Here is a 24,111-nt window from a genome sequence, read left to right on the forward strand (position 1 = left end):
TTAGATAGATATTTAGCAGAACTGTTGGCTCACCTGACCCCAGAGGAGACTGCCAAAGCCTAAGAAGATGCACCACAGCCACTGGTCAATGGAAAGGCCTACACAGCTGAAGGGCTTTCCTCCAAACTGGACGATCACAATCTAGAAAGAGATAAGATGGCATCTCTAGAAATAGTATAAAAACTGCTTTTATTGGATTTTCACTCCAAAATAGGTGAAACCTATTTTATATTTTCCGTCAGTCGGCACCCACCTGGATGACAAAAGTGCCAAATACGATGGAGCAGAAGATCATATTGTTGAAAATGCCATCAAAGACGTTCCTCTCCCCATGGATCTTACGGGCATTGATTTCATTAAAGAGCTGCATCATGACGAAGGTGTTGAAGACAATGGTGTAGTGTTCGGAGGGGGGGGCATGGAGCGGGGCATTACGACCGCTGTCTATATCAAATATCTTCTCACCTAAAACAAAGAAAGGTGTTAATGCAGGTTCTAACACAGTCTTTAAGGTGTAGCATTGCATCTTGCCCCCCGTGCTCACGTTGGTAACATGCATGGTCATGATGATTCAAATCCAAAGCAAATTACTGGACCATGCGGTAAAAATATCAAAGGCTGCTGTGATACACATGAACAGGGGGTTAATAAAACAGGTCATTTGTGCTGTATGTTCGTCAAACACAAGACGGTGGTATAGCATCACTCTTTAATTGGTGAAAAAATGTGTTGATCATTGACGAACGTACAAACTGCGCTTATTTGCCCGCACAAATACACAGAACGACATCTCGTCTGGGCAGCACCGGATGCCACTCTTTGACCCTTACTTACCAGATATCAACATGTTATTCTGAATATGTTTAAAGGAAATCAATCACGACAGACTGTGTTCATTCTCAACACAGAACAATGTATTAATAAGTGCTGTAAATTAACTCTACTGCACACATTACGAGAGCAATAAAGAGAAAATATTGAATTCACTTTTCTTGCTTAAAACTGAGCTATTTTTTCAGACCCGATTATTAAATTAAAAAACATTACAAAGATAATGTTTGGGGTGTGTTGCCTTGAGGCAACATTACGTTCCAATGGGGAAAAATGATAGAGCTGTGTTCCCTGAAGTGGTGAGACCTGGCTTGCGACTGGCTAAATCCGTTCCACTGCCATACAAAATGTTACTTCTAGGCAACAAACACATTTCTGCAAATTCTCAAAAAACTAAAAAAAAATCTGATACTGAATGTTAAAAAAAAAAAAAAAAAAAAAAAAAAAAGTTCAAAAGTGCCCGCTAAGAGACAGAATGACCAAGTTCATGCTTTTTATTGGCTTATTCCAACTCTTCCCTTTATTCTTAACCCTACTGTTGTCTTTAAATATGTATAGCATTACTTAAAGTGAGGAAAACGAGTTTGTTGCCCTGAGGCAACATCGTGCAATAGAGGGTTAATGTGTACATAACTCCACAGTTTCCCCTTATTTTTGCAGCACTAACTGCACTCTCTGGCTCTCACCTGCAAACAACAGAGTGAAGATGATGGTAAGCTGGTAGACACCGTGGCCCAGGATGTTCTTCATCATGGTTCTGGAGATGAGGGGCTTATTGCGTCCGTACGGTTTTCTCAGCAGCAAAGACTCTGTGGGCGGCTCGGTGGCCAGAGCCAGCGAGGCAAAGGTGTCCATGATCAGATTTACCCACAACATCTGTACTGCTTTCAGAGGAGAGTCCTGCACACAAAGGATAAAAGATCTATTACATAAGCGAACACAAAGACATTGAGTGCGTTAGTCCCAACAAGCTCATACCAGCTTTGTCAGCACTTAATTCCAAATAATTATGCACCACATTTCTTTGTGCAGGACGGGTTACACTGAACCACCACAGGCCGTTTCACATCTCAAGACTGAAAAACGGAACAACAGAACATTAACCCAGACTGGCCACTCACGTGCAGCATTTTCTCCGTAATATCTCTGCGTGCCACCCGGCTCGGATGAGCTACAGACATTAAGATGCGACTGGCAGGATCATTTCAGGCAACATAATCCATTTTCAAATGTAAATATCTGAGATTCTAGTTTGGGGGGTTTCAGTTTTAGTTGAACCTGAAAAGGGAATAATGAAAGAAGTAAAACTAACATGTGGAGTTTCACTTTTCCCCTTTAATTGACAAGTAAAACTAGAGCTCCCCCTGCTGGATGTTTGCAGACAAACAATCAACTTCCTATAGCATTCATCATACGACCTTATAATTAATTTACATAAATAATTCTGGGAAAATACGACACCAGCCACCACACATTTAATGCCTATTTAATGCATCTAGGGCAAACAAACAGTTTGCATGTGCAATAGTTTATCACCATGGGCTGCTTGCAGGAACGCCAAGTCAGTATTTTTTTTGTGTATTTACCGTTTTCTATTTATTCATTTATTACCTCAATATTTTTATTACAAATGCTTCAATTTTACAGAAATTTAGAGAGAGAGAAAAAAAAAACTATAAAACACAGGAAATCTTTTGGGTATCTGTTCTACTAATGAGCAAAGTGCTTAGGAGTAATGAGGCTAATGTAGTGGTCCCAGTCCTGGTTCTGGACCACCTTGTCCTGCATATTCTGGTGTTTTCCTGCTCTAACACACCTGATCCAACTAATCAGGGCTGGATTTTCCAAAAGCACCTCAGCACAATGATTATTCTTAAACGGTAGAGGTCTCTGTCTCTCTCGCTCGCTCGCTCGCTCGCTCGCTCTCTCTCTCGCTCGCTCTCTCTCTCGCTCGCTCGCTCTCTCGCTCGCTCGCTCTCTCGCTCGCTCTCTCTCGCTCGCTCTCTCTCGCTCGCTCTCTCTCGCTCGCTCTCTCTCGCTCGCTCTCTCTCGCTCGCTCGCTCTCTCGCTCTCGCTCTCTCGCTCTCTCTCGCTCTCTCGCTCGCTCTCGCTCGCTCTCGCTCTCTCGCTCTCTCTCGCTCGCTCTCTCTCGCTCGCTCTCTCGCTCGCTCGCTCTCTCTCTCTCGCTCTCTCTCTCGCTCTCTCTCTCTCTCGCTCTCTCTCTCGCTCTCTCTCTCGGTTTCCCAAAAGCATATTAGCGCTGAGTGTCGAGTCAGCATTATACTGCACACTTTCTCTCTTTCTCTACCAGTTAAGACGATCTTAACGCACTCTAATACAAATATAAAATGCTTCGGGGAAATGGGGTCCAGATAATCAATAGTTCCTTCCTGAGCTCCTTCGCAAGTTAGATTGCTGTAGACAAACTACCAGAGAGACTGAAAGCAGGTCAGAAAGAGAGAGAAGTCCCTGCTGCCTGTTACAAAACATTGCAAATGTAATATGAAGCACTTTCCTCAGACCTCTTCATACTGCTTCAGTTGTACAGTGTACATTGTCTATCAATAGCTTTGTCTATGCAACCTGACAACTGTGACTTAATAGAAAATATGAAATAAAAGAAATAATATGATACATGCTTTTTTTTATATAACTCTCAGTAAAAAAATACACTTAAACTCTGTCATTTGCTATTCCTGACAATATAACGGCAAACCCCTTGTGATATTAACCAGCCATGTGTAGCATTGCCCAAGTTCTGTCAAAGCACTTAATTCCAGACACGAAAACTCAAGACTCCAAAAACAAACCCCTCTAGTGCAGTCCAGACAATATTCCTGGGAAAATTTAACATTTAACATAAAATCCGAGTGCACCCTGAGACTAAAATACAGCGGTACCTGCTGTAGAATTATTAAGTTCATTATGTTCATGTTAAAAAAGGAGTGTTTTTACTTGCTTGCTGAGGTTTAAAGGTAAATTTGTAGATATTTTCTTTTGACATCCCACTTTTGTATTTTAACTAGTGGCTACTCATCTCAGTGCTCATCATTTGTGCCCTATGGCTCCAAACATATCGCATCTTTCTTGGTCCCCAGTGACGGCTATTCATGATGCACTGTGCAGACAGCCGCTAAGCTTTCATTATGGCTACAACAGAGTCTATAGAAACCTTCAAAATCAACTGGAAGCCCGTTTTCCTGGCTGCTAACAGTAATAAAATTCACATATTAAAATGTTTCGCCCACTGTTTGAAAACTATGGAGCAAAGAAATCCACATACGCAGAAATGCTCATGCAACATGGCTGTATTCCATGTTATGGTAACATCATCTGACCAGCCCAAAAAATGTAAAGTATGTGGATTTACTAACATTGATGATCTGCTGCTGGCAGTAGATCCCCTCTTCCCAACCCTGGAAACTCCTCACATCTACATGATCCACAGTGTGTGTATTTCACGGTCCCATGTGTCACTAACACCCCCTGTGCGCAGTGCATTCAGTGTGTTACCTGTGTAATGCAGGCTCCGGTGAAGGCCACAATCACAGCCACTATATTGACCGTGAGCTGGAACTGCAGAAATTTGGAGATGCTATCATAGACGTTGCGCCCCCACATGACTGCTTTGACAATGCTGCTGAAATTGTCGTCAGTGAGAATGATGTCAGAGGCCTCCTTCGCCACATCTGTGCCAGCGATGCCCTGAGAACAACAAGCAAACACTTATCTGGATCTACGACGTGACAGTGGCTGTGTTTACACGCAAAGACTTTCGCCAATCAGTCTGAACACATTCCGATTACACATTCCGAGGTGTTTATACGCACTCTATTCAACATGCTGATGAAAATCCTCCGTTACATGCTCACTACAAGTAATCCCGTCCAAATCGCCCGTGTGGAGTACCACTTAGAGTAAAGGTTACTATGACAGCAAACCTCACATGAGGTCCAGTCAGAGTGAGATGAGCAGCAGTGAGCAGTGATTGTGTTTTTAACTGCTTTAAAATGACGTCAGACTCAGGAAAACATCCTTCACATGTCCTTATTAAAGAAGGTCGTGAGGAAGACGTCGTGTTCTGAGAGGCATAAGCTGGACGTCCGTCCCACCGCCGTCTTTTAAAGATCAGAGCATGAACTTCGTCTCATCTGCAGACCAGTTTCTGCTCCGCCATGTCGAACGGTATAAACCCTCACTGTGACGCGACGCACATGCAGAACGGACTTAAACTTTCCGATAGGGAATGTAATCGGATACAGGCGTTCACATGGATATTATTCTTCTATTTAACGGGTTATTTACAGGATTACGCACCTCGATCAATCAGATATAAATTGTATTCCGATAATAATAATAATAATAATAATAATAATAATAATTTCACTTTATATACCGCCTTTCACAAACCCAAGGACACTTTACATGGTATCAAACAAACAAACAAACAAACACCTAAAGACTACAGAGAGAAAAAAAGGTTTTTAGCAGGGATTTGAAGGAAGACAGTGAAGAGCAATTATGAAGAGTGGAAGGTAGAGAATTCCAGAGTTTGGGAGCAGCAGCACTGAAAGATCTGCCACCCATAGCCTAGTTGAGGGAACTGTGAGAAGTCCAGAATTAGAAGATCAGACAGCATGAGAGGGACAATACAAAGACATGAGATCAGAAAGGTATGACTGAGCCAGACCATGTACTAGACTAGACTATTCCAACTGAAGCGTATACATGAACCTATTCTAGTTGGATTATTAACTGTTTATTAGGGTGCTTGTAAACGTGGCTATTGCTCACTCTGTGCTTGTATGTGAAATGACAAATATGCAGGCAAATCTAATACCATGGCAAATCCAACATCTGCCTTCTTCAAGGCTGGGCCATCGTTGGTTCCGTCTCCTGTTACTGCTACTACTTGTCTCTGTTCTTCGACAGTGCTGTCGATGATACCTGTGAAGTAGACAGCGATATCACATCTAAGGAAAGCACCATCTTTCAGAACAACACACCACAATATATATTTTTATATTAATACATAGATATGAGTCACTCTATGGAAAAGTTCATTTTTGTGTCCCTTAAACGCTTGAAAAACCATGTTAGGGTTACAATTTATTTATATTATAAAATAAAACGAAGTCATTTTTACATCTTCTTGAGCCATCAATTCAGCAATATTGGTTTTAAAACCAATTATATAGAATTCCAAGCACAGCAGACGTGCTCGTCCTCAGTCATGCTTAAAGGCTGAGTGCCCTATTTTGACATAAAGAAGAAAACAAATGCCTAACAAATATAAAATAAATAATGAAAGTTGTTGTATATATAATAATGAGTCGTGTTACTGAGCAACAAAAAAAATCTCTAATTGTGAAATAAAAGTCACACTGATGACGTCACTTGACTTCCTTTGACCCGTTTTCTGGGGATCTATGAAGAAAAGCACACGGTGAGTCCACTGCGTCTCAGTTCCCAGAGATTTCCTCATTTAGGTCATGATTTCATATGAAGCTATTAGTTGACGTCACTGGTGTGACCGACTTTATTCTTAGGTAATTGTGAAAAAAATGGAATACAAATGGATTGAATGATGTATTTTAGTGGTGGTTTGATGCTCTGTAGCTGCCGTTTTGTAAAATGTCACTGGCGTTACCTTTTATGTGCAACACCAGTGACGATCAGTAACACCAGGGACTCCCACGGATAGATATAAAAAAGTGGACGTTTCTGTAAAATGACCCATATATATGCTTCATTTTAGTCAATGTGAAGTGGGGGAGAAGCAGCATACCTTTAACTAATGTGTGCTTGTCTGTCGGTGAAGACCTTGCTAGGACCCGTAGTTTAGGCCATATCTTATCAATCCGCTCTTGCTCGATCTGTAAAGGGGGTACGTCAGTCAGTATTTTTGAAGGAGTCTCGTGAGCGTGTAGTCCTGCAGAAACAGCAGCGCTTCTCTCACCTCTCCCTTCTCGTTGCGTATCCGCCGATTGAATTCCTTTCCCTCCAGGCAGATGAAATCATCTCCAGGCTGCAGGATGCCGCACTTGGTTGCTATGGCGCGAGCCGTATTGATGTTATCCCCGGTGACCATGCGTACCGTGATGCCGGCACGCTGGCACTTTCTAATGGCATCAGGGACCTGGAGGAGAGAGCTGGGTCAGACCTCTGTTAGCAGCTACAACCCTCGGCACTAACACTACGCAAAATGTAAATGCACTGAACATCTAATCTCAGCTATAACATAAAACGGGTAACGTCTACAGACAGCTACTACCAAAATGTCGAATCATGCTATGAAAAACGCAGCCAGTATTTAAGGGTCGTACTTCTGGTCTGACCGGGTCCTCAATGCCCACCACACACACACAGGTGAGGCTGGTAAGAATGTCGCTCTCATTTTCCCAGTCTGGTTCTCCGTCTGTAGCAGGGAAGTCCCTGTAAGCCAAGCATATTGTTCTCAGGCCTTCAGAGGCCATTGGCTCGATCACCTTCTTCACCATGTCATCCCGGTCTCTGGGCCGGAACACCTTGGCCTCACCAGTCGCTGTTAGGATCTTATAACATCTAGTTGAGAAGAACAAAGAGAAAAGACGAAAAAGAGAAGAAGGTTATGAAACAGCAGTCAAGCCAGCAGGAAAGACCATCTAGGTAATTCCTTCTGGAAAATCCATCAATATCTTGCTGATAAGCTTTAGGAAAGGAACAAAGCATTTGGTCTGCTTAGTGAGCCTACTGACACGGTTTGTTCCCAAACTTAAAGACGTCTTAAGGCACAACTGAGCTTCCAAAGCTCAAAGTTAGAGCTGGGCTTTGGGTTTGAAGGATGCCTACTTTTTGAGTAGAATTTCCGAGGCTCCTTTGCTGAACATGCGGAAGCTTCCATCAGCATTCTTCAGCACGGTGCTCATGGATTTCCTGACAGAGTTGAAGGTGTAAACCTTGTAGAGCTTCTCCTCAGGGATCTCGTTGCGGATTGCTTGATAGTCCTTTTTCAGGTCCAACACTAAGCCAAGCAAGGCACATTCTGTTTTGTTGCCCACCTGACGAGGCAGCCCGCCCTCCTTCTCAGGGGGCTGAGGGACGAGAAAAAAAAAGAAAAAAAAAAAAGATAACAACTAGAAGCAACACGTGTAGCAAAGCTTAATAAAGTAAAAAAATAAATATGAAACTAAAAGCCTAGTACAGTTGTTCCTAAAACTCTGACGTAATTAAATAAACACTGCGGGCTTATTCTGTGAAAAATGGATGCAGGTGTACTCACCATGATCTTGGTTGTGTAAGCACAGTTGACACTGATGCCCAGAACGAGCAGATCCATGATGCTGGCAGGGATGACCTCCGGCTCAGGGACCCTCCTGTGGTGCTTGTCTGCGATGTACGCTTGCACGACAGTCATCCTGTTCATGGTCAGAGTGCCTGTCTTATCCGAACAGATGGCAGTTGCATTGCCCATGGTCTCACAGGCATCTAAATGCCTCACCAAATTGTTGTCTTTCATCATTTTCTAAAAAAAAAAGAAAAAAAAGAAAAAAAGAAAAATAATGATAAAAAAACAAAAAAACAAAAACAACAATAAGTAATACAAAATAGAATAAATAAATAAAAATTAGGAGGTGGGGGTGGGGAGATGTGCAATATAAACAGATTGAGTGCAAGATTAAATAGGAGAAATCCTAAAATCCCCAAACAAAGTCAGAAATCCAATGGCTGACAAACAAGCCTCGAACAGTGTTACTACAGTTATGCACAATGAAAGGATGAAAGGCGAGGACCGGTAAGTTGAGTGCTGCTTAAGGAAAGTGGGGATGCCAGACCAGAATGACTAAAACGATCTGATTAGTGGATGAGCAGGTGTTGTCCAACCACGACCCTGGCAAAGACATGTTGTGCTGGCTTTAAGGTAGCATGTCAGGACAGGTCATGGAGACTATTGAGCTGTCTACCTGCTTTAAGCTGCTTTTAGAAACAGCTGAAGGGACATACTTTGACAGAGTAAGCCAGCGAGATGGTAACAGCAAGAGGCAGACCCTCAGGGACAGCCACCACCAGCACGGTCACACCGATGATGAAGAACTTCACAAAAAACTGGATGTAGATGGGTGTGCAGTCTTTCTCCCAGGGAAGGCCTTGCACCCAGAAGGTGTTCACTATAAACAGCACCACCAGGATTATGACGGTGATGGCAGACATCACCAGACCTGCACAGAAATGAAACAAGCACACCCTTAACACTAGGGCTGGGTTAGGTCAACCAAACAACAGACCCCCTGCCCAAACCAACATGGCATCAGCTTCAGAAAGGACAGAACAGGGTCACAGACAGGCACAGCAAATACTAAAGACGGGAGTAAAGAGGAGTAGAATTCAGTGATGACCTGCTTTGCCGATTTGGACGGCTAGTCTGGTCAGCTTCCCCTGAAGAACGGATTTCTCCTTCTTTGGCAAGTTGGCTTTCCGCTTCTCCTCTGCATCTGCCCCTTCATCACTGTTCAGCGGCTGCATTTCCATCGCAGCTCCGTCCTGGGCTTTAGCTGTAGGCACAGAGAGAGAACAAAGTAGAGAAGGGTTACAGAAATATACAAACTGAGAAGAAATGATTTAAAAAGAACTACATCAACGTTTACAGACACAATTGTATTTAACAGGCTTATAAAAAGTCTAAGCAGAAACTCCCACTGTGTTATTTGCCCAAACCTGGTCCAGGAAATCTGCTGCCTTGTACTTTGCATGTTCTCTGCTGCAATACACCTGATCCAATTAAGCAGCTATTAACGAGTTCTTGCTGAATTGAACCAAGCAGGGAAAACACAAAAATGTGGAGCGCAGGAGTAGCCCAAGGACTCTGGTCACTAACAGACACTTAGACCCAACCCCATTTCCTCTTTTTACCCCTACCCCTTGTTTGAGTGTCACTCTAACCCCTCTGAACTGAGTTACGAGGGGTAGTGGTTGAAATCTTGCCCTATGGAATGAAACAAACCTCAAATAAAAAAAAACAAAAAAACAAACAAACAAAAAAAAACACAATCACTTCATTATCAGCTACCAGCGCCGCTCTGTAGGCGACCCTGCCCGTCTGCAGTGACCGCAGAGGAGGGGAAAGTTCAGGCTCCTCACTGCTGGGCTTTAGTTACATTTAGGGATCATACGCCTTCAAAGAGGGGGGCAATTATTTATTACCACCCCCCCACTAATTCTTCAGTGATATGAAGCTGAAGTCAGAGATTCTCCAGATTCTTGTTCACATTTTCCTGTTCCACCTTAAACAGTGCAGCAGTTACATTCTGGCACTTCAGGTGTTGAAACTGCTGGACTATTTAAGGTGGAACGGGAAAGTTAGCTACTGAAACATCAGCAGGCTATTAGCGATTCTTTATGCTTGTTATGAAGAAAACGACCATAATACACTGAAAAAGACATTAAACTAAGACAATACTCAGATTCTTCGGTCTCTTGTTCAGCCGTCTTGCCAGTTTTTCTTTTTTTCCTCATATCTCTCTGTTTGGAGTCTCTGAAAAATCTCCGTTTGGAGGCCCATGTAGCCCCAACACTTCACCCTACCCCTCTATCTCAACAAGAATCGGGACACCCTACCCCTAGACGTGAACGCGCATGAAATGGGATTGGGCCTTAAAGTCGTCTGAAAAGTAGTGTTCCCAAGAAAAAAAACTGCTTATATTTGAACAGATCTTTAATATTTCTTATTCACTTCACTCACACATTACTTGGACCAGCGCTGCTGATTTGGGTGCTGCACTACAGCAGAAGCATGAAAGACTTGCGAGACATAAAAGATATGCAGGGCCCGGTTTGCGTGTAATGAGAGTTCTGTGATATTCTGCTGTGGCGTGGCGAGTCTGTTCTCCACTCACAGGGCTATAATCCTAGTCTGAGGGATTAAACCTCATTCCTGGCAGCATGGCAGTGAGAGAGGCTCTACAGGCAGCACACATATAGTCCTGTTTCTCCACCAAATACAGAGCCAATAACTCAGAATTTGTCATCAGTAGCACAAGCTTCACTTTTCTCTGTATAGCTGCACAAACACCACAGCAGTGGAGGCTCCACCTTACATACGGTCACAAAGGCCACGCAAACAGGCCAGCTTTAATGATTATCCAATAGTACTAATGGGTTGAGGGAATGGTTTTAATGCAAGCTGCAGCACCTCAGAGGCTGTCAGCTAAGCCAATATGCCGTTCATTACGCAGTTAAGTCAATAGGGTTGCTCACCTTTCTTTCTGTTCTCTGCAGAGCCGTCTTGCTTTTTGTCTGTGGAGAGAAAGAAGGCATCAGAAACATCCCAGAACTTATTTTGTAAGTAGGGACCATGTTGCCGGAGATGACTGTGACTCATTCAAACACATTTTCAATTATGCAAATGCCATCGTTGATTTAATAGAGTGAGCGACAGCGCCTTGAATTTTCATAAGGGTAAGAAAGCAGATGTGCGCTGGGGCCTCGCTAGAGTACGAAAACGCGCCAGACCAGAAGACACACCCGTCCGCACGACCGTGCGCTCGCCGAACCACAACTGCTGCCCCAACCTCTGTGAGCACTGGACTATTAAAATATCTAGAGGCTTTAATTTGAACTGCTCCCACATCTGAGCAGGAAGCTGCTGAAATTCATTAAAAGGCCGTTAGCTAATGGAGCGCAGCAGAAGTCCTCGAAATACACTCAATTAGAGATGTGAATGTTTTCTGTGTAAATAAGACATCATGAATGTTTACCAGACTGGAGAACGATGAATATAAAAAAAATAATCCTGGGTCCATTTGATCCCTGCAGGTTTGCAGTGGCAAAACAAACATAAACCAGGGGTGAAACTAATCTGCATTTGAAAGGAGGAGTACATAAACCATCGCACGCTGAAACGGTCAACACTTGCCTCTCCTGAATCCAAATATACACCGCATCACCAAAAGCATCAAGGCATGCTTTCTAATTACAGAAGCTAAGGGCGTTCCAGTTTCTGACGTGGGCCTACAGCTTGTATAATCTCCATAACACTGGTCTGAGGAGCAGTGGAGTGACGGAGCACCATCTAACATCTTTGGGATCACCTAACATTAACAGGCGCCCTTACTAACGCTCTTGTGGCTGAATGCAATCAAATCCTCACAGCAAATGTTCCAGCTCCTAGTGTAAAGCCTTCCCAGAAGGGTAGAGGCTGTTACTGCAGCAAAGAGGGACATGCTTGCTATTAATACCCTTCATTTCAGAAAAAATCTTGGCTGAACAACTATGAGGTCAACTACGGAGCCGCATAATTAAATCCATTCGAAATGACTTCATAACTCGACAATTTAAGACAAGTGGATGATGATTTCAGCCTAGAGCCGGCATGAAGCTAACTGGAGATCATAAGCTTACACTACTTATTACCTTCGGAGGACTTTTAGCTTCAGTCTAAAACTACAACAGCAAAAAGTAAAACACAAAATATGGCTTGGCTAATCAACTACTATCAACAAGAGGTTGAAACAAAATAAAAATCTGTGTGCGGCAAAAAAAAAAACCCCATCTTAAAAGTACATTTTACATTTATAGCATTTGGCTGACGCTCTTATCCAGAGTGACTTACAATTTGCACATTTTTACACATGTAGGCCAAGGTGGTGTTAGGAGTCTTGCCCAAGGACTCTTATTGGTATAGTGTAGGGCGCTCGCCCTGGTGGGGGATTGAACCCCAGTTTACAGCGTAGAAGGCAGAGGTGTTACCCACTACACTAACCAACCAGTCAATGCAGTCAATGGTAGTCAATGCATCTGATATTTCTCATTTTGAGATTGTTGCCAGAAGAATAGATTAAGATTAAGTGACCCTTATTAGTCCCACAAATGGGGAAATTTCGCCTCCGCATTTAACCCATCCGTGAAGTGAAACACCACATACACACTAGTGAGCACACACACACTAGGGGGCAGTGAGCACACTTGCCCAGAGCGGTGGGCAGCCCAATCCGCAGCGCCTGGGGAGCAGTTGGGGGTTAGGCGTCTTGCTCAAGGACACCTCAGTCATGTGTTGTCGGCTCTGGGGATCAAACCGGCGACCTTCCGGTCACGAGGCTGGATCCCTAACCTCCAGCCCACGACTGCCCCGAATACGATTGTGCTATGTAGTTAGACATTTGTTTACTTGTTTTAGATTTATATTGACAGACAATTGCGCATGTTTCAAAAAATGTGCTTGAAAAAACCTTAAAACAAGTCAAATTATCCTATGATCTCAAACCGAGAATAACATTAGCCATATTAGAGAATTTCTAGATTTAAGATCGTTTCACCTGCCAAAATCGAATTTTCTTGCAGCGTGTGAATTTAATCTGTGAACACGCGAAATGGTGCAAAGATATTCTGGCCTCGTGTGACTCAACAGAAGGAACAACTGACTCGTTATGCGCAACAGCAGGCATCACTTAAATTGTATTTTCTTGTAAAGCATCAATTTGATAAAGACAAATGGCTTTTTCCAAACACGAACCAAGAAAACAACCAACAAAGACTAGATAAAGGAGGTAAACATGTGCACCAGCAATCAAATGAGGAACTATATTTGGTATAAACATCACATCATCTTCACGAATTGCGCAATAGCTCAAAGCACTTCTTTGGAAAGCCGAGCAGAGCCACAGGAATGTTTTGAACAACAAAGAGGCTTGTTTGTTAGAGGGCAAATAAAAGACGTAAGCCGTTTCATTCGGCTGAGCTCATTCTGTAGATATTGGCTCTAAATTTCAGGATTTGTGACGCCAAAATGAGGCCAAAACCACACCGAAACACCATCCATGAGCAAGCGAGCGAAATCAGCAGCAGCACCGTGAAAAGCAGTCATGTGAGCAGCGAGCAGTCGACCTTCATGTTCTCCCTTCCTTTGCTGGCACGCCCAAATTAGATAACAGCTTTTCTTTGTTACGCTATGCGAATACTGTCGCCACCTCAACTACAGGCTGAAAGGCGAGTGACTAATGTGGCTGATCTATTTTAAAACCAGGCCAGAGAGCTGAGGACATTTAAGTAACACCAGCGTACTTTTCTTCTCCTTCTTCCGTTCTTTTTCTTTCTTCTTTTCCTCCTTTTCCTCGTCTTCGTCATCTTCCCCGCCAGCCCCTAGCAAGGTGAAGATGATTCCAGTTTGGGAGTTGACTCCGACAGCAGTGACCAGCATTTTTCCAGAGCCCTCCATGACATGGGTACCTGTAGACAGGATGAGACACAGGTGAGGGCACGGCACTCGGCTGCAATAAACACAACAGCCTACACACACACAAACACGCGCTGTGGGTGCGCTCTGATTTCTGCGTATCTGGCACCTAAATATGGGTTGTGAGTGTTCAGCAATCAAGAACCATCAGATGACCGTAATGTCCTAATGACCCAAAGAAACAGCTCCTCATGCAGCACTGCTGCCCCTCTCCTCTCGCAGTGTCAGAGGGAAGCCGCTGCTCTCGGTGAAAGACCAGGTCCCAGTGCCGGGGCCTCATGTCCTACGGGACTCTCATGCGTGAATGGACTCTCGGGGGGGGGAACGTAAAAAGAGGCAGATGTTACAACTCTGGTCCGGTTGGTGGGGATAAAACCACCCCCACCACAGATGTTCTGGTAGCGCTGCCCATTAAGGCCTTCATTCTGGTGGGGAAGCAGTTGTTTCACATGCTGCTGGCTGCCGTCTGCTACTTTGTCCCATGTGGCTCTTCGCTGTACATCCACAATGTCAGTTCACGTCAAAGTTCATCTGCTTTGACTGGCAAAATCTGCTAGATGTTCTATACAGACGCAAGCAAAGCTTTGTGCACCTGGCCAGATGTTTGTGTGTGCGTGTTTACGCTTACATGTCCTCCCACATGAATACATTGGAAATAAATAAACAAACAAAAAATACAGTTTTAAAAAATATATATGGTTTTGTTGATTTTCTATCAACAAATAAATAAAATAAGTTAACACACTTATAACAATCTAAACGTGCAAGTACCACTGATTTGCGAAATTTAAAATACCGGGATAAAATCTGAAAATGTGGTGTGGGCAAATGTTATGGCACATTTTGTTTATTATGTGTTATTTTTCCAAATATCGCTGCTGTCAGAACAAAACCCCGCATCTGCATTTTTGTCGTTTTGTACTTTTTTTCCACAAACAAACAAATAAACAAATAAATAAATAAATCTAAAAACTGATATACAAAATAAAAAAAGTCTATTTCCATCAACTTTTCAAAATTAAGAATGTTTTTCCTTCTCCTGTGAAGTTCACATTTTGGAGATACGAGGTTTTGCTCTGCCAAAACCTGCTAATATGCTCAACTCAGCAGATATAATAATAAAAATTAAGTAATACTGTACATTGCATTTACAGAGCGTTCCCTGTAGAGTTATTTCACTTAAAAAAAAAGCAACAAAACTGTGATTTGACTGGAGTTTGTATATGATATCATAATCATACCAGTATCAGCAGATATTTCCTTAAAAATAATATAAACAGTGCTGTGCTAAAGCTTTAAGCCACTGAAAGAATATTATTATATATTCATATATATATATATATATATATTTTTTTTTTTCCCCCAATATTTAAAAAGCTGTTTAATTGGACACTAACCAGTTTTTTTCACTTAGAAAAACTATCAGAAAAATATTAGAATAAACACAAGAACACAAAAAGAAGTGATTACATACTAATCAATACCTTATATTCACACTTCGCTGCTGAAGAAAATTATTTAAAAGATAGCCAGGACTGCCCAGGAGAGATTTGGATCCACCTTCCCCACTTAACTTTTAATTTTATGGTTTTTTTTTTCTAAGCTTATACAGGAGTTTCTACTTTATGTAAGGAAATATTTACTGCTGAGAGAAATGGCTTCAAACAATTTGCTTAGGCGCTTAAGCCTTTTGCACAACACTGTACATCAACGCTGGACAGATGGTTCGATCCGAGTGGTATTTTAAATCGATATTTAATGTATTTATTGTACTCCAGAAAAGCAGAATGTTTGCTACACTGGGTTCCTGTGTAAACATATATCTACTAACTGCAAACTAAACCGTATTCATTTTATTGCATTTTAACCTGCGACGCATTCTGCGTAATGCTAGTCCAGGTGGATTTATTTCCAATTTCTACACTTTATAAATGCTTCTGTATCAGCAGACATCAGCATCGGGCCACAGGTCTCATATGACTGCATCCCTTGTCATATAAAATTCAATTACTGGCCATACAGAACAAATTCAATGGCATTTAATACAACATTTCAGGTAGAGACTTAAGTGACCAGCATCTACTATAACTCTTGACGGCCTGATGCCGCTGATGCCTTTAAACTCGAACGTAACCGCAGAAAAAGCAACCTGAGAAAAAAAATTCAGAAAGAAACGGGGCAAAGTGTCATTTGGCCATAACCGGTGTTTCAATTTCAAGTGCTCCTTAATTTCAGTACTTAAAGGTTCTTTGTGCTGAAACGTATAAGAACCCCATCTATTAGAGGTTCACCCAACTTTCATAAAATGGGATTAGAGAGACACAAGCAACTGCTCTACTGAGGACAGTAGGGCCTTGTAAGCCAGAGTCCAGTTCCCCCCCAGCTAAATCTTTCATAAGGGTTTGGCTGGAGATAAAGGCTGGCGGATTCATGCCTCTTTAAGAAGTCATGATGACCAGGTATGGAAAGAAGTATCTGAGCAACCGGATACTCATCTGAAACGAGCTTCCCGAATAGCGCTAATGAATAGCCGCTATTTTAATTCCTCCAGCCCCAAAACTTTATCTGGCTTACAGTCATTAAATACTACTTGGGTTGCAGGTAAGGGAGAAGCAATATGGGAGCGATTAGGGAGGGAGAAACAGCCGGAGAGAGAAGAGTAAACACGCCCACTGTTAAGATATTAAATTTGGTTGGCCAGATGGCAAATAATTCATTACGGTGTCACGCTGAGCCACAGCGAATGTTGACACCTGAGAGAGGCTGATACCTGACAACAGCATAGGATCCTTCTCCTGTGTTTTCTTCACATGGTCGGACTCGCCCGTGAGAGAGCTCTCATCAATTTTGAGATCGTTCCCTTGGATGAGAATTCCATCAGCAGGTAAGAGGTCACCTGTACAACAGAAAAGTAAGTAAGGATCACATTGAGTCATATAAAGCCCAAATACAGAAGCACATCACTAATTTACAGGTTTTTATGAAGTAAATACACAACAGCATTGAAAAACCAACACACATCTAATTAAAGGAGAGCGGGGCACAACCTGTACACGTTGCTCTGTGCTAAATAAGGGCTACACATACCTCCTCAAAAGAACTACCTACAAAGTGGCTTGAGTGGAAATGTCACAGCTTGTCCCATAGGGGGCGATAACCGAAACAGGTGTCAAAATAAAAGCTGCTTGTGGGACGAGGCCGTATCATACGACGGCGTTTTACCGCCACTGTGAAAATCATTTAAAAATAGCAGACTTCAAGAATTAAGTCATAATGTTTTGAGATAAAAAGTCATACTGTATATTTTGAGAATAAATTTATAATATTTTGTTGTAATATTTTCCAGAATACAGTTGTAATATTTGAGTATACAGTTGTAATATTTTCCAGAATATAGTTGTAATATTTCAAGAACATAGTTGTAATATTTGAGAACAAAGCTGTAATATTTCGAGTATATAGTTGTAATATTTTCCAGAATATAGCTGTAATATTTTCCAGTATATAGTTGTAATATTTCAAGAACATAGTTGTAATATTTTCGAGAACACAGCCGCAATATTTCGAGTATATAGTTGTAATATTTTCGAGAACACAGCTGTAATATTTCGAGTATATAGTTGTAATATTTCAAGAACATAGTTGTAATATTTTCGAGAACACAGCTGCAATATTTCGAGTATATAGTTGTATTATTTTCGAGAACACAGCTGTAATATTTCGAGTATATAGTTGTAATATTTCAAGAACATAGTTGTAATATTTTCGAGAACACAGCTGCAATATTTCGAGTATATAGTTGTAATATTTTCGAGAACACAGCTGTAATATTTCGAGTATATAGTTGTAATATTTCAAGAACATAGTTGTATTATTTTCGAGAACACAGCTGCAATATTTCGAGTATATAGTTGTAATATTTCAAGAACATAGTTGTATTATTTTCGAGAACACAGCTGCAATATTTCGAGTATATAGTTGTAATATTTTCGAGAACACAGCTGTAATATTTCGAGTATATAGTTGTAATATTTCAAGAACATAGTTGTAATATTTTCGAGAACACAGCTGTAATATTTCGAGTATATAGTTGTAATATTTCAAGAACATAGTTGTAATATTTTCGAGAACACAGCTGTAATATTTCGAGTATATAGTTGTAATATTTCAAGAACATAGTTGTAATATTTTGAGAGTATATGTGAGGTGAGTTGGTGGAGTTTCACCAGTTTCACCAGTTTCACCCATAAAGAAACACTCAGTCTGCCTGTCTCTTCTGGCACATCATTGCCAGTACAGCACCCGAGGTCCTGACGCGTTATGACAGCTCCCCCTACAGCTAGCCCACTTCATTCTCAAAATATCAAGGTTTACGCCCATAACTTTCCAACTTTACTATCAAAATATTATGACGTAAATCCCAAAGTCTATTATTTTTATTTTTGGCCCTAAAACGCCATCGAAGTGTCAAACATGAGCAGCTCATTTATGATCTCTATAGTATCTTTTTGATGAATCTGGGAGTGAAACGTCATGAAACGAACTGCTCTGAATTCATATGAGGGGGAAATAAACATCCCTCTGCGTTCCCTTTGGGCGACTTCATTGTAAGCGTGGAGGCTGTACTTGGCTTGTCGATCTCAATGCGAGTTGGTTATGTTTTTTAAAACGGTGCTGTGTTACAGGCACCAAGAAGGTCATTAAAAATAAACATGAAAGTGGAAAACAATCCATTTTCTGAGCGAGACACAGTATTAGGGCCTCCGATCTACTGTTTTGCTCAGTGATTGGTGGGGGTGGTGGGCGGTGACACACATTAGATACTACATTATTAAGAATATTACCTTTCTATGACTAATATTATCATTTCGACCACCTACTGGTGCAGCCAGATAATCATAACTCATCTTAGAGATGATGTATCTCAGGAAACGTTGGTCTGACTGTTCAGCCTAAAAGCTGCTCTACCTGAAAAGGTTTCATTTACATAAAAATTTTACATATATTACATATACATATTAGTTTGTGCCCCAAGTACTTGTGTGTGAACTCACCGTATTTGATTTGTGCAATATCTCCAACTACAATCTCAGCCACGGGGATCTGAATGACTTGCCCACCGCGGACCACTGTAAACTTCTGCTCTTGTTCAATGCGGCTCTGTAAGCCACGGAACTGCTTCTCTTTACTCCAGTCGTTAAAGGCAGTCACTAGCACCACACAGATAACGGACAGGAGGATAGCTGCTCCCTCTATCCATCCTGCCTCCGCCTCGCCTTCATCTTCCACTCCTCCTGTTCCCTCCCCGCAGTCTACATGTACACACAGAGCACATATGATCAGCTAACGCACCAACAGCTCCTATGTAAAATGCTCTTATGAACTGAGCTACGAATCAAAGCAGAGAGTGACGTCTGAACTCAGCGAAAGAAGGGAACTCACTTTTACTACTTGAATCCGGAGGTCTATAAAAAGAAAGTCCTAACGAAACGATGGCTGCTACTTCTAGGATAATTAACGTTACATCTTGTAAAGCTTCCCATACTAATTGAAGAAATGTTTTTGGCTTTTTCGGAGGTATAAAGTTCTGTCCAAACGTTAATTTTCTTTTGTCGATGTCTGCAGGATTTCCACTTAAACCTGTAAAACAAAAACAAAGAGAAAGACAAAGTCAACATTAGTTTTAGAAGCTTTTTATGGAAATATTTTAAAGCAACAACAATGCATGTTCTATCTGAGGCAGAGCGCGTGAGGGAATATCAGGAGATAAGAACTGATTCACAACACCGCTCAATGGCAGTGGTATCCAACTGCAGACCCGCAGCACTGCGCAAGTGTGCCTCTAGTGGCTCATTTCAGAATTGCGATCACACTTTTCCTGCCCTTTCAAGAGAACTTTAATGTGACGTTTTTACATTTACAGCATTTGGCAGACCCTCTTATCCAGAGCGACTTACAGTTTGATCATTTTTACACAGGTAGGTGAAGGCAGTGTTTGGAGTCTTGCCCAAGGCCTCTTATTGGTATAATGTAAGGTGCTGACCCAAGCAGGGGACTGAACCCCAGTCTACAGCACAGAAGGCAAAGGTGTTACCCACTACACTATTTTTTGTGAATAAAGCAAATAAAGAGAACTCTGAAGAAATGGGTGTTTATTAGCTTGCTGGTATGCATCAGTTTTGGCTTATTTTACGGGTGTTTTGAACCCACAAACTCTGAAAAAGGATGGAAGAAGGTTCTTCACGGGTTCTTTAGTAAAGGAAATGGTTCTATTTAGGACCGAGTTCTACATAGAACCCATTCACGCTTAGTTTTTGGTGAAATGGTTCTTCAGATCGATATCTTGGGGTTTCTGAAACATTCGGTTCCTCTTGTAATCGGCATCTACACGTACGTCTCCTGCACTCTCCATGTTACAAATGGCAAGCCACTTCATTTTCACGTGACATCATATCTGGAGCTCAGAGCGCGGTGCTGCGGCTCCGTAGCTAGACCCTTCTCCACAACGGCTTTATGCAATACAGGGACACCAGAGGAGGACGCTGACTGAGTCCTGGACTGCGAGCGACAAATCACATGTGGTCTAGAACCAAGTTTAATCTTTGGTGCAGAGCAACAGATCTGAAAACTCCACAGGGTTCTGTCTATCCTTCCACCGGGAGAAGACAACTCGTCGTTATGTGAAAAGGAAATGGACAAAAATGAAGAAAATTTGCAAATCAAACAGAAGCTGCCGGCGTTCCCAGAACAACGGACTGACCAGCCCAGAGTCCAGACCTCAACGTCACTGAACGTGTTTACTTGGATCGTGAAATACGCTGAACCAACTTCTGAGACTGAACTTTGGAGGTTTGGAAACAAATCCCTGCACTTTTCTTTGAAAAGTCTGGAAGCTGACACAGGCAAAAGGTGGGCACAGTACATAATGAGGGGGAAACGTATCTTCTGTTCTTAAAGGCTCCTGTATAATTTTCTGCAATTTTTCCTGAAACTGAAAGATGAATAACTAGTAATTATTGGTCATTTTGACAAGAAATGAATGAAGGCTGGTCTCTGACGGTACGTCTGGAAACACGGCACATGAACTCCACAGCTGTGGCTTTTCTGGACGTTAAAATGAACGACACGACTTGCACTGCCTTTATGAAACAGTCCAGCTGAAGACTAAACACGTTTCCATAAAAAAAATTAGGACACACAATCTACACACTCAGCTATTACGCAATTCAAAGAGCGCCGCTGACATTCACCCCCACCATGCAGTAGCTCTGCCTACTGCACCAGCAAGTGGCTAGGGGCACTAAATAAACTCTTCACAGGCCACTACCTGTGGCGTTATTGCATAACAGACAACCAGTCCGGGTACAGCCACCCAACAAACCTCAACATCATTTAAATACCTTCAAATCAAATCAATGAAAACTCAAATGAAACTCATCCTAACAAACTTTATAAGAAGCAAAACGGCACGAAGTGAAGAGCAACAATGCAGCACACAGCAATGGAACGGTCCTCTTGCTTCCCTTTGACATAAAACCTTCAGAGCTGATTAAAGTGTCACGATGTCGCCAAAAACCATAAAGAATCAGAATGCCCTTCATGGATGTACATGCAAATAATATTTTAATGCTGAAACAGCCTAAACAGAGTCTTGGGCACAATTCAGGTGGGACTAGTTCTACATGGGGAAGTAATTTTACCACACGACGTCTGTAATGTTTATGATTTGCATGGGATATGATTTCCTAGGTACATGGTTTTGCACTGCCTGCGCTCAAAGTAAGGAGCAAAACAAAACAACAACGACAAAAAAGCCAAAACATTTAATTTAGTCCTTAATTTGTTTACTCTAACCATCTGTATGCAATGTCATTAACACAGGCATTAGTTTGGGAATTAACACTCAACGGTCAACGTTTCCTGGCGTTTTAGGCCCCCCCCTACTACTTAGTCCCACCCCTCAGACCCCTCAAATAATTAATATTAACTAAGACAATATAGCGGTTAATGTTATTTTAGCGCATTATGTTCTTTTTCTTCATAAGAGGCGTTAAAAATCACTAGTAGTTTGCTGATGTCTTGGTAACTAGCTAGTTAAATTTCCCGTTCCACCTTAAATGGAGCAGCAGTTACATTCTGGAGCCGCAGGCATCAGTACAGCTGGATTATTTAAGGTGGAACGGGAAAACTGAAACGAGAAGCTGACTAATATCTGACTTCAGCTTCATATCACTGAAGAATTAGTGGTGGGTGATAATAAATAATTGCGCCCCTCTTTGAAGGCTTATGATCCCTAAATGTAACTAAAGCCCAGCAGTGAGGAGCTGAACGTTCCCCTCCTCTGCTGTCCCTGCAGACGGGCAGGGTCGCCTACAGAGCAGCGCTGGTAGCTGATAATGAAGTGATGCTCTTCTTTATTTGAGGGTCTCATTTCATAGAGGACAATTTCAACCACCACCCCTCATAACTCAGCTCCAAAGGGGCAAGGAGACCCTCAAAAACAGGGGGCAGGGGTAAGAAGAAGAAATGGGACTGGGTCATCATGTTTGTCAGTGTACACTTGATGTAGACTTAAGGAAGAGTTGTGTTCTTTTAGGCACAAATCAAACTGATATGTACGGTCCTACTCTCTTAAAACTGATGGTTCTTCAAGGGTTCTTTAGTAAAGTAAATGGTTCTATATAAACACAAGAACACTCAAAGAACCCTATGTATAATTAAAGGGTTCACTGCATCATTACATCTTTCTTCAGATTGATGGAGAACGTGTCGTATATTATTCTATATAGAAAACGGTTCTAGAAAAAGGGTTCTTCTATTGTTATGATGTCAAGCTTGTTAGGATAACGGAACACTGTGGCGCTACAGACTCAAAAAGGCTCTATATAGAACCGCATACAACACGTTCTCCATCAATCTGAAGAAACATTTCACCACACAAAGAACCATTTAATCATGCAAAGGGTTCTTTTAGCGTTCATGGCTCTATGTAGAACCATGTTCTTTACTAAAGAACCATCTTTTTTCAGTATGTGCATCAAGTGTGCACCTACAAACATACAGAAAACCATGAAGACTCCTCTTCCATATAAAATGTAGCAGTTTTTACACTGACGTGTCAACTGGCACAGGATTAATACAGCTTGGTAGTATTTCTACAGTCTGTATTACAGTAGTAAAGAGTCTACAATCGCCGGCCGCTTTATTAGGTACACCTGGTCAGTTGCTTCTTAACACAAACAGCTAATCAGCCAATCACACGGCCACAACTCAACACATTTAGGCATGTAGAGGTGGTCAAGACAACTTGCTGAAGTGCAGACCGAGCATCAGAACGGGGAAGAAAGGGGATTTAAGGGACTTTGAACGTGGCGTGGTTGTTGGTGCCAGACGGGCTGGTCTGAGTATTTCAGAAACTGCTGATCTACTGGGATTTTCACACACAACCATCTCTAGAGTTTACAGAGAACGGTCCGAAAAAGAGGAAACATCCAGTGAGCGGTCAGCTGTGTGGACGAAAATGCCTTGTTGATGTGAGAGGTCAGAGGAGAATGGGCAGACTGGTTCCAGATGATAGAAAGACAACAGCAACTCAAATAACCAACCAGAATCTCTGAGGAACGTTTCCAACACCTTGTTGAAAGTCTGCCACGAAGAATTAAGACAGTTCTGAAGGCAAAAGGGGGTCCAACCTTTTACTAGCATGGTGTACCTAATAAAGTGTATATGGGCAATACGTTTTTATTGGCTCAGAAAAACTAATAAAGTGGCCGGTGAGTGTATAAATCAGTAAAAAGTCCGTGAAAACTGACCAGGCAGATTCGGAAGGGACTAAAATCACCCAGCAGCGCTTTCAACATTGTATGCGAGGCAGCTGTACATTCTCGCAGCCTAATCCGATGCACAGGAAAGGCTTCTCAGTCCTTCATTTACATAACCCTGTCTGTTCAAATGAAGTTGTATTCAAAACAGTTCACCAGGTGGGGGCTTTAGAGCGTTTATTCAGAGCTGGAGGGGAAAAATTCACACTTTCCACCAGCTCTGAGACAATGACGACTGACTGTTGCTGGGAA

The 24,111-nt window shown here is 42.0% G+C and overlaps 1 protein-coding gene across 4 annotated transcripts in view; it reads right to left on the reverse strand.

Annotated features, from left to right (window-relative positions):
• Positions 1-24,111, reverse strand: part of atp2b1a (ATPase plasma membrane Ca2+ transporting 1a) — a 71,683-nt gene that overhangs the window by 8,880 nt on the left and 38,692 nt on the right. For all 4 annotated transcript variants that reach the window (XM_037532168.1, XM_017711303.2, XM_037532248.1 and 1 more), the window contains 17 exons: positions 19,481-19,678; positions 19,093-19,350; positions 16,809-16,934; positions 13,867-14,031; positions 11,065-11,103; positions 9,207-9,362; positions 8,815-9,029; positions 8,093-8,335; positions 7,663-7,904; positions 7,158-7,395; positions 6,791-6,970; positions 6,620-6,707; positions 5,672-5,778; positions 4,345-4,536; positions 1,518-1,731; positions 254-465; positions 34-141 (listed from right to left, as the gene is read on the reverse strand). In XM_037532168.1, the coding sequence (XP_037388065.1) occupies positions 34-141; positions 254-465; positions 1,518-1,731; positions 4,345-4,536; positions 5,672-5,778; positions 6,620-6,707; positions 6,791-6,970; positions 7,158-7,395; positions 7,663-7,904; positions 8,093-8,335; positions 8,815-9,029; positions 9,207-9,362; positions 11,065-11,103; positions 13,867-14,031; positions 16,809-16,934; positions 19,093-19,350; positions 19,481-19,678 (2,981 nt within the window). The remainder of the gene's footprint in view (positions 1-33; positions 142-253; positions 466-1,517; positions 1,732-4,344; positions 4,537-5,671; positions 5,779-6,619; positions 6,708-6,790; positions 6,971-7,157; positions 7,396-7,662; positions 7,905-8,092; positions 8,336-8,814; positions 9,030-9,206; positions 9,363-11,064; positions 11,104-13,866; positions 14,032-16,808; positions 16,935-19,092; positions 19,351-19,480; positions 19,679-24,111) is intronic.

The sequence above is a fragment of the Pygocentrus nattereri genome, chromosome 1 (genome assembly GCF_015220715.1).
Source record: "Pygocentrus nattereri isolate fPygNat1 chromosome 1, fPygNat1.pri, whole genome shotgun sequence".
Classification (NCBI taxonomy): domain Eukaryota; kingdom Metazoa; phylum Chordata; class Actinopteri; order Characiformes; family Serrasalmidae; genus Pygocentrus; species Pygocentrus nattereri.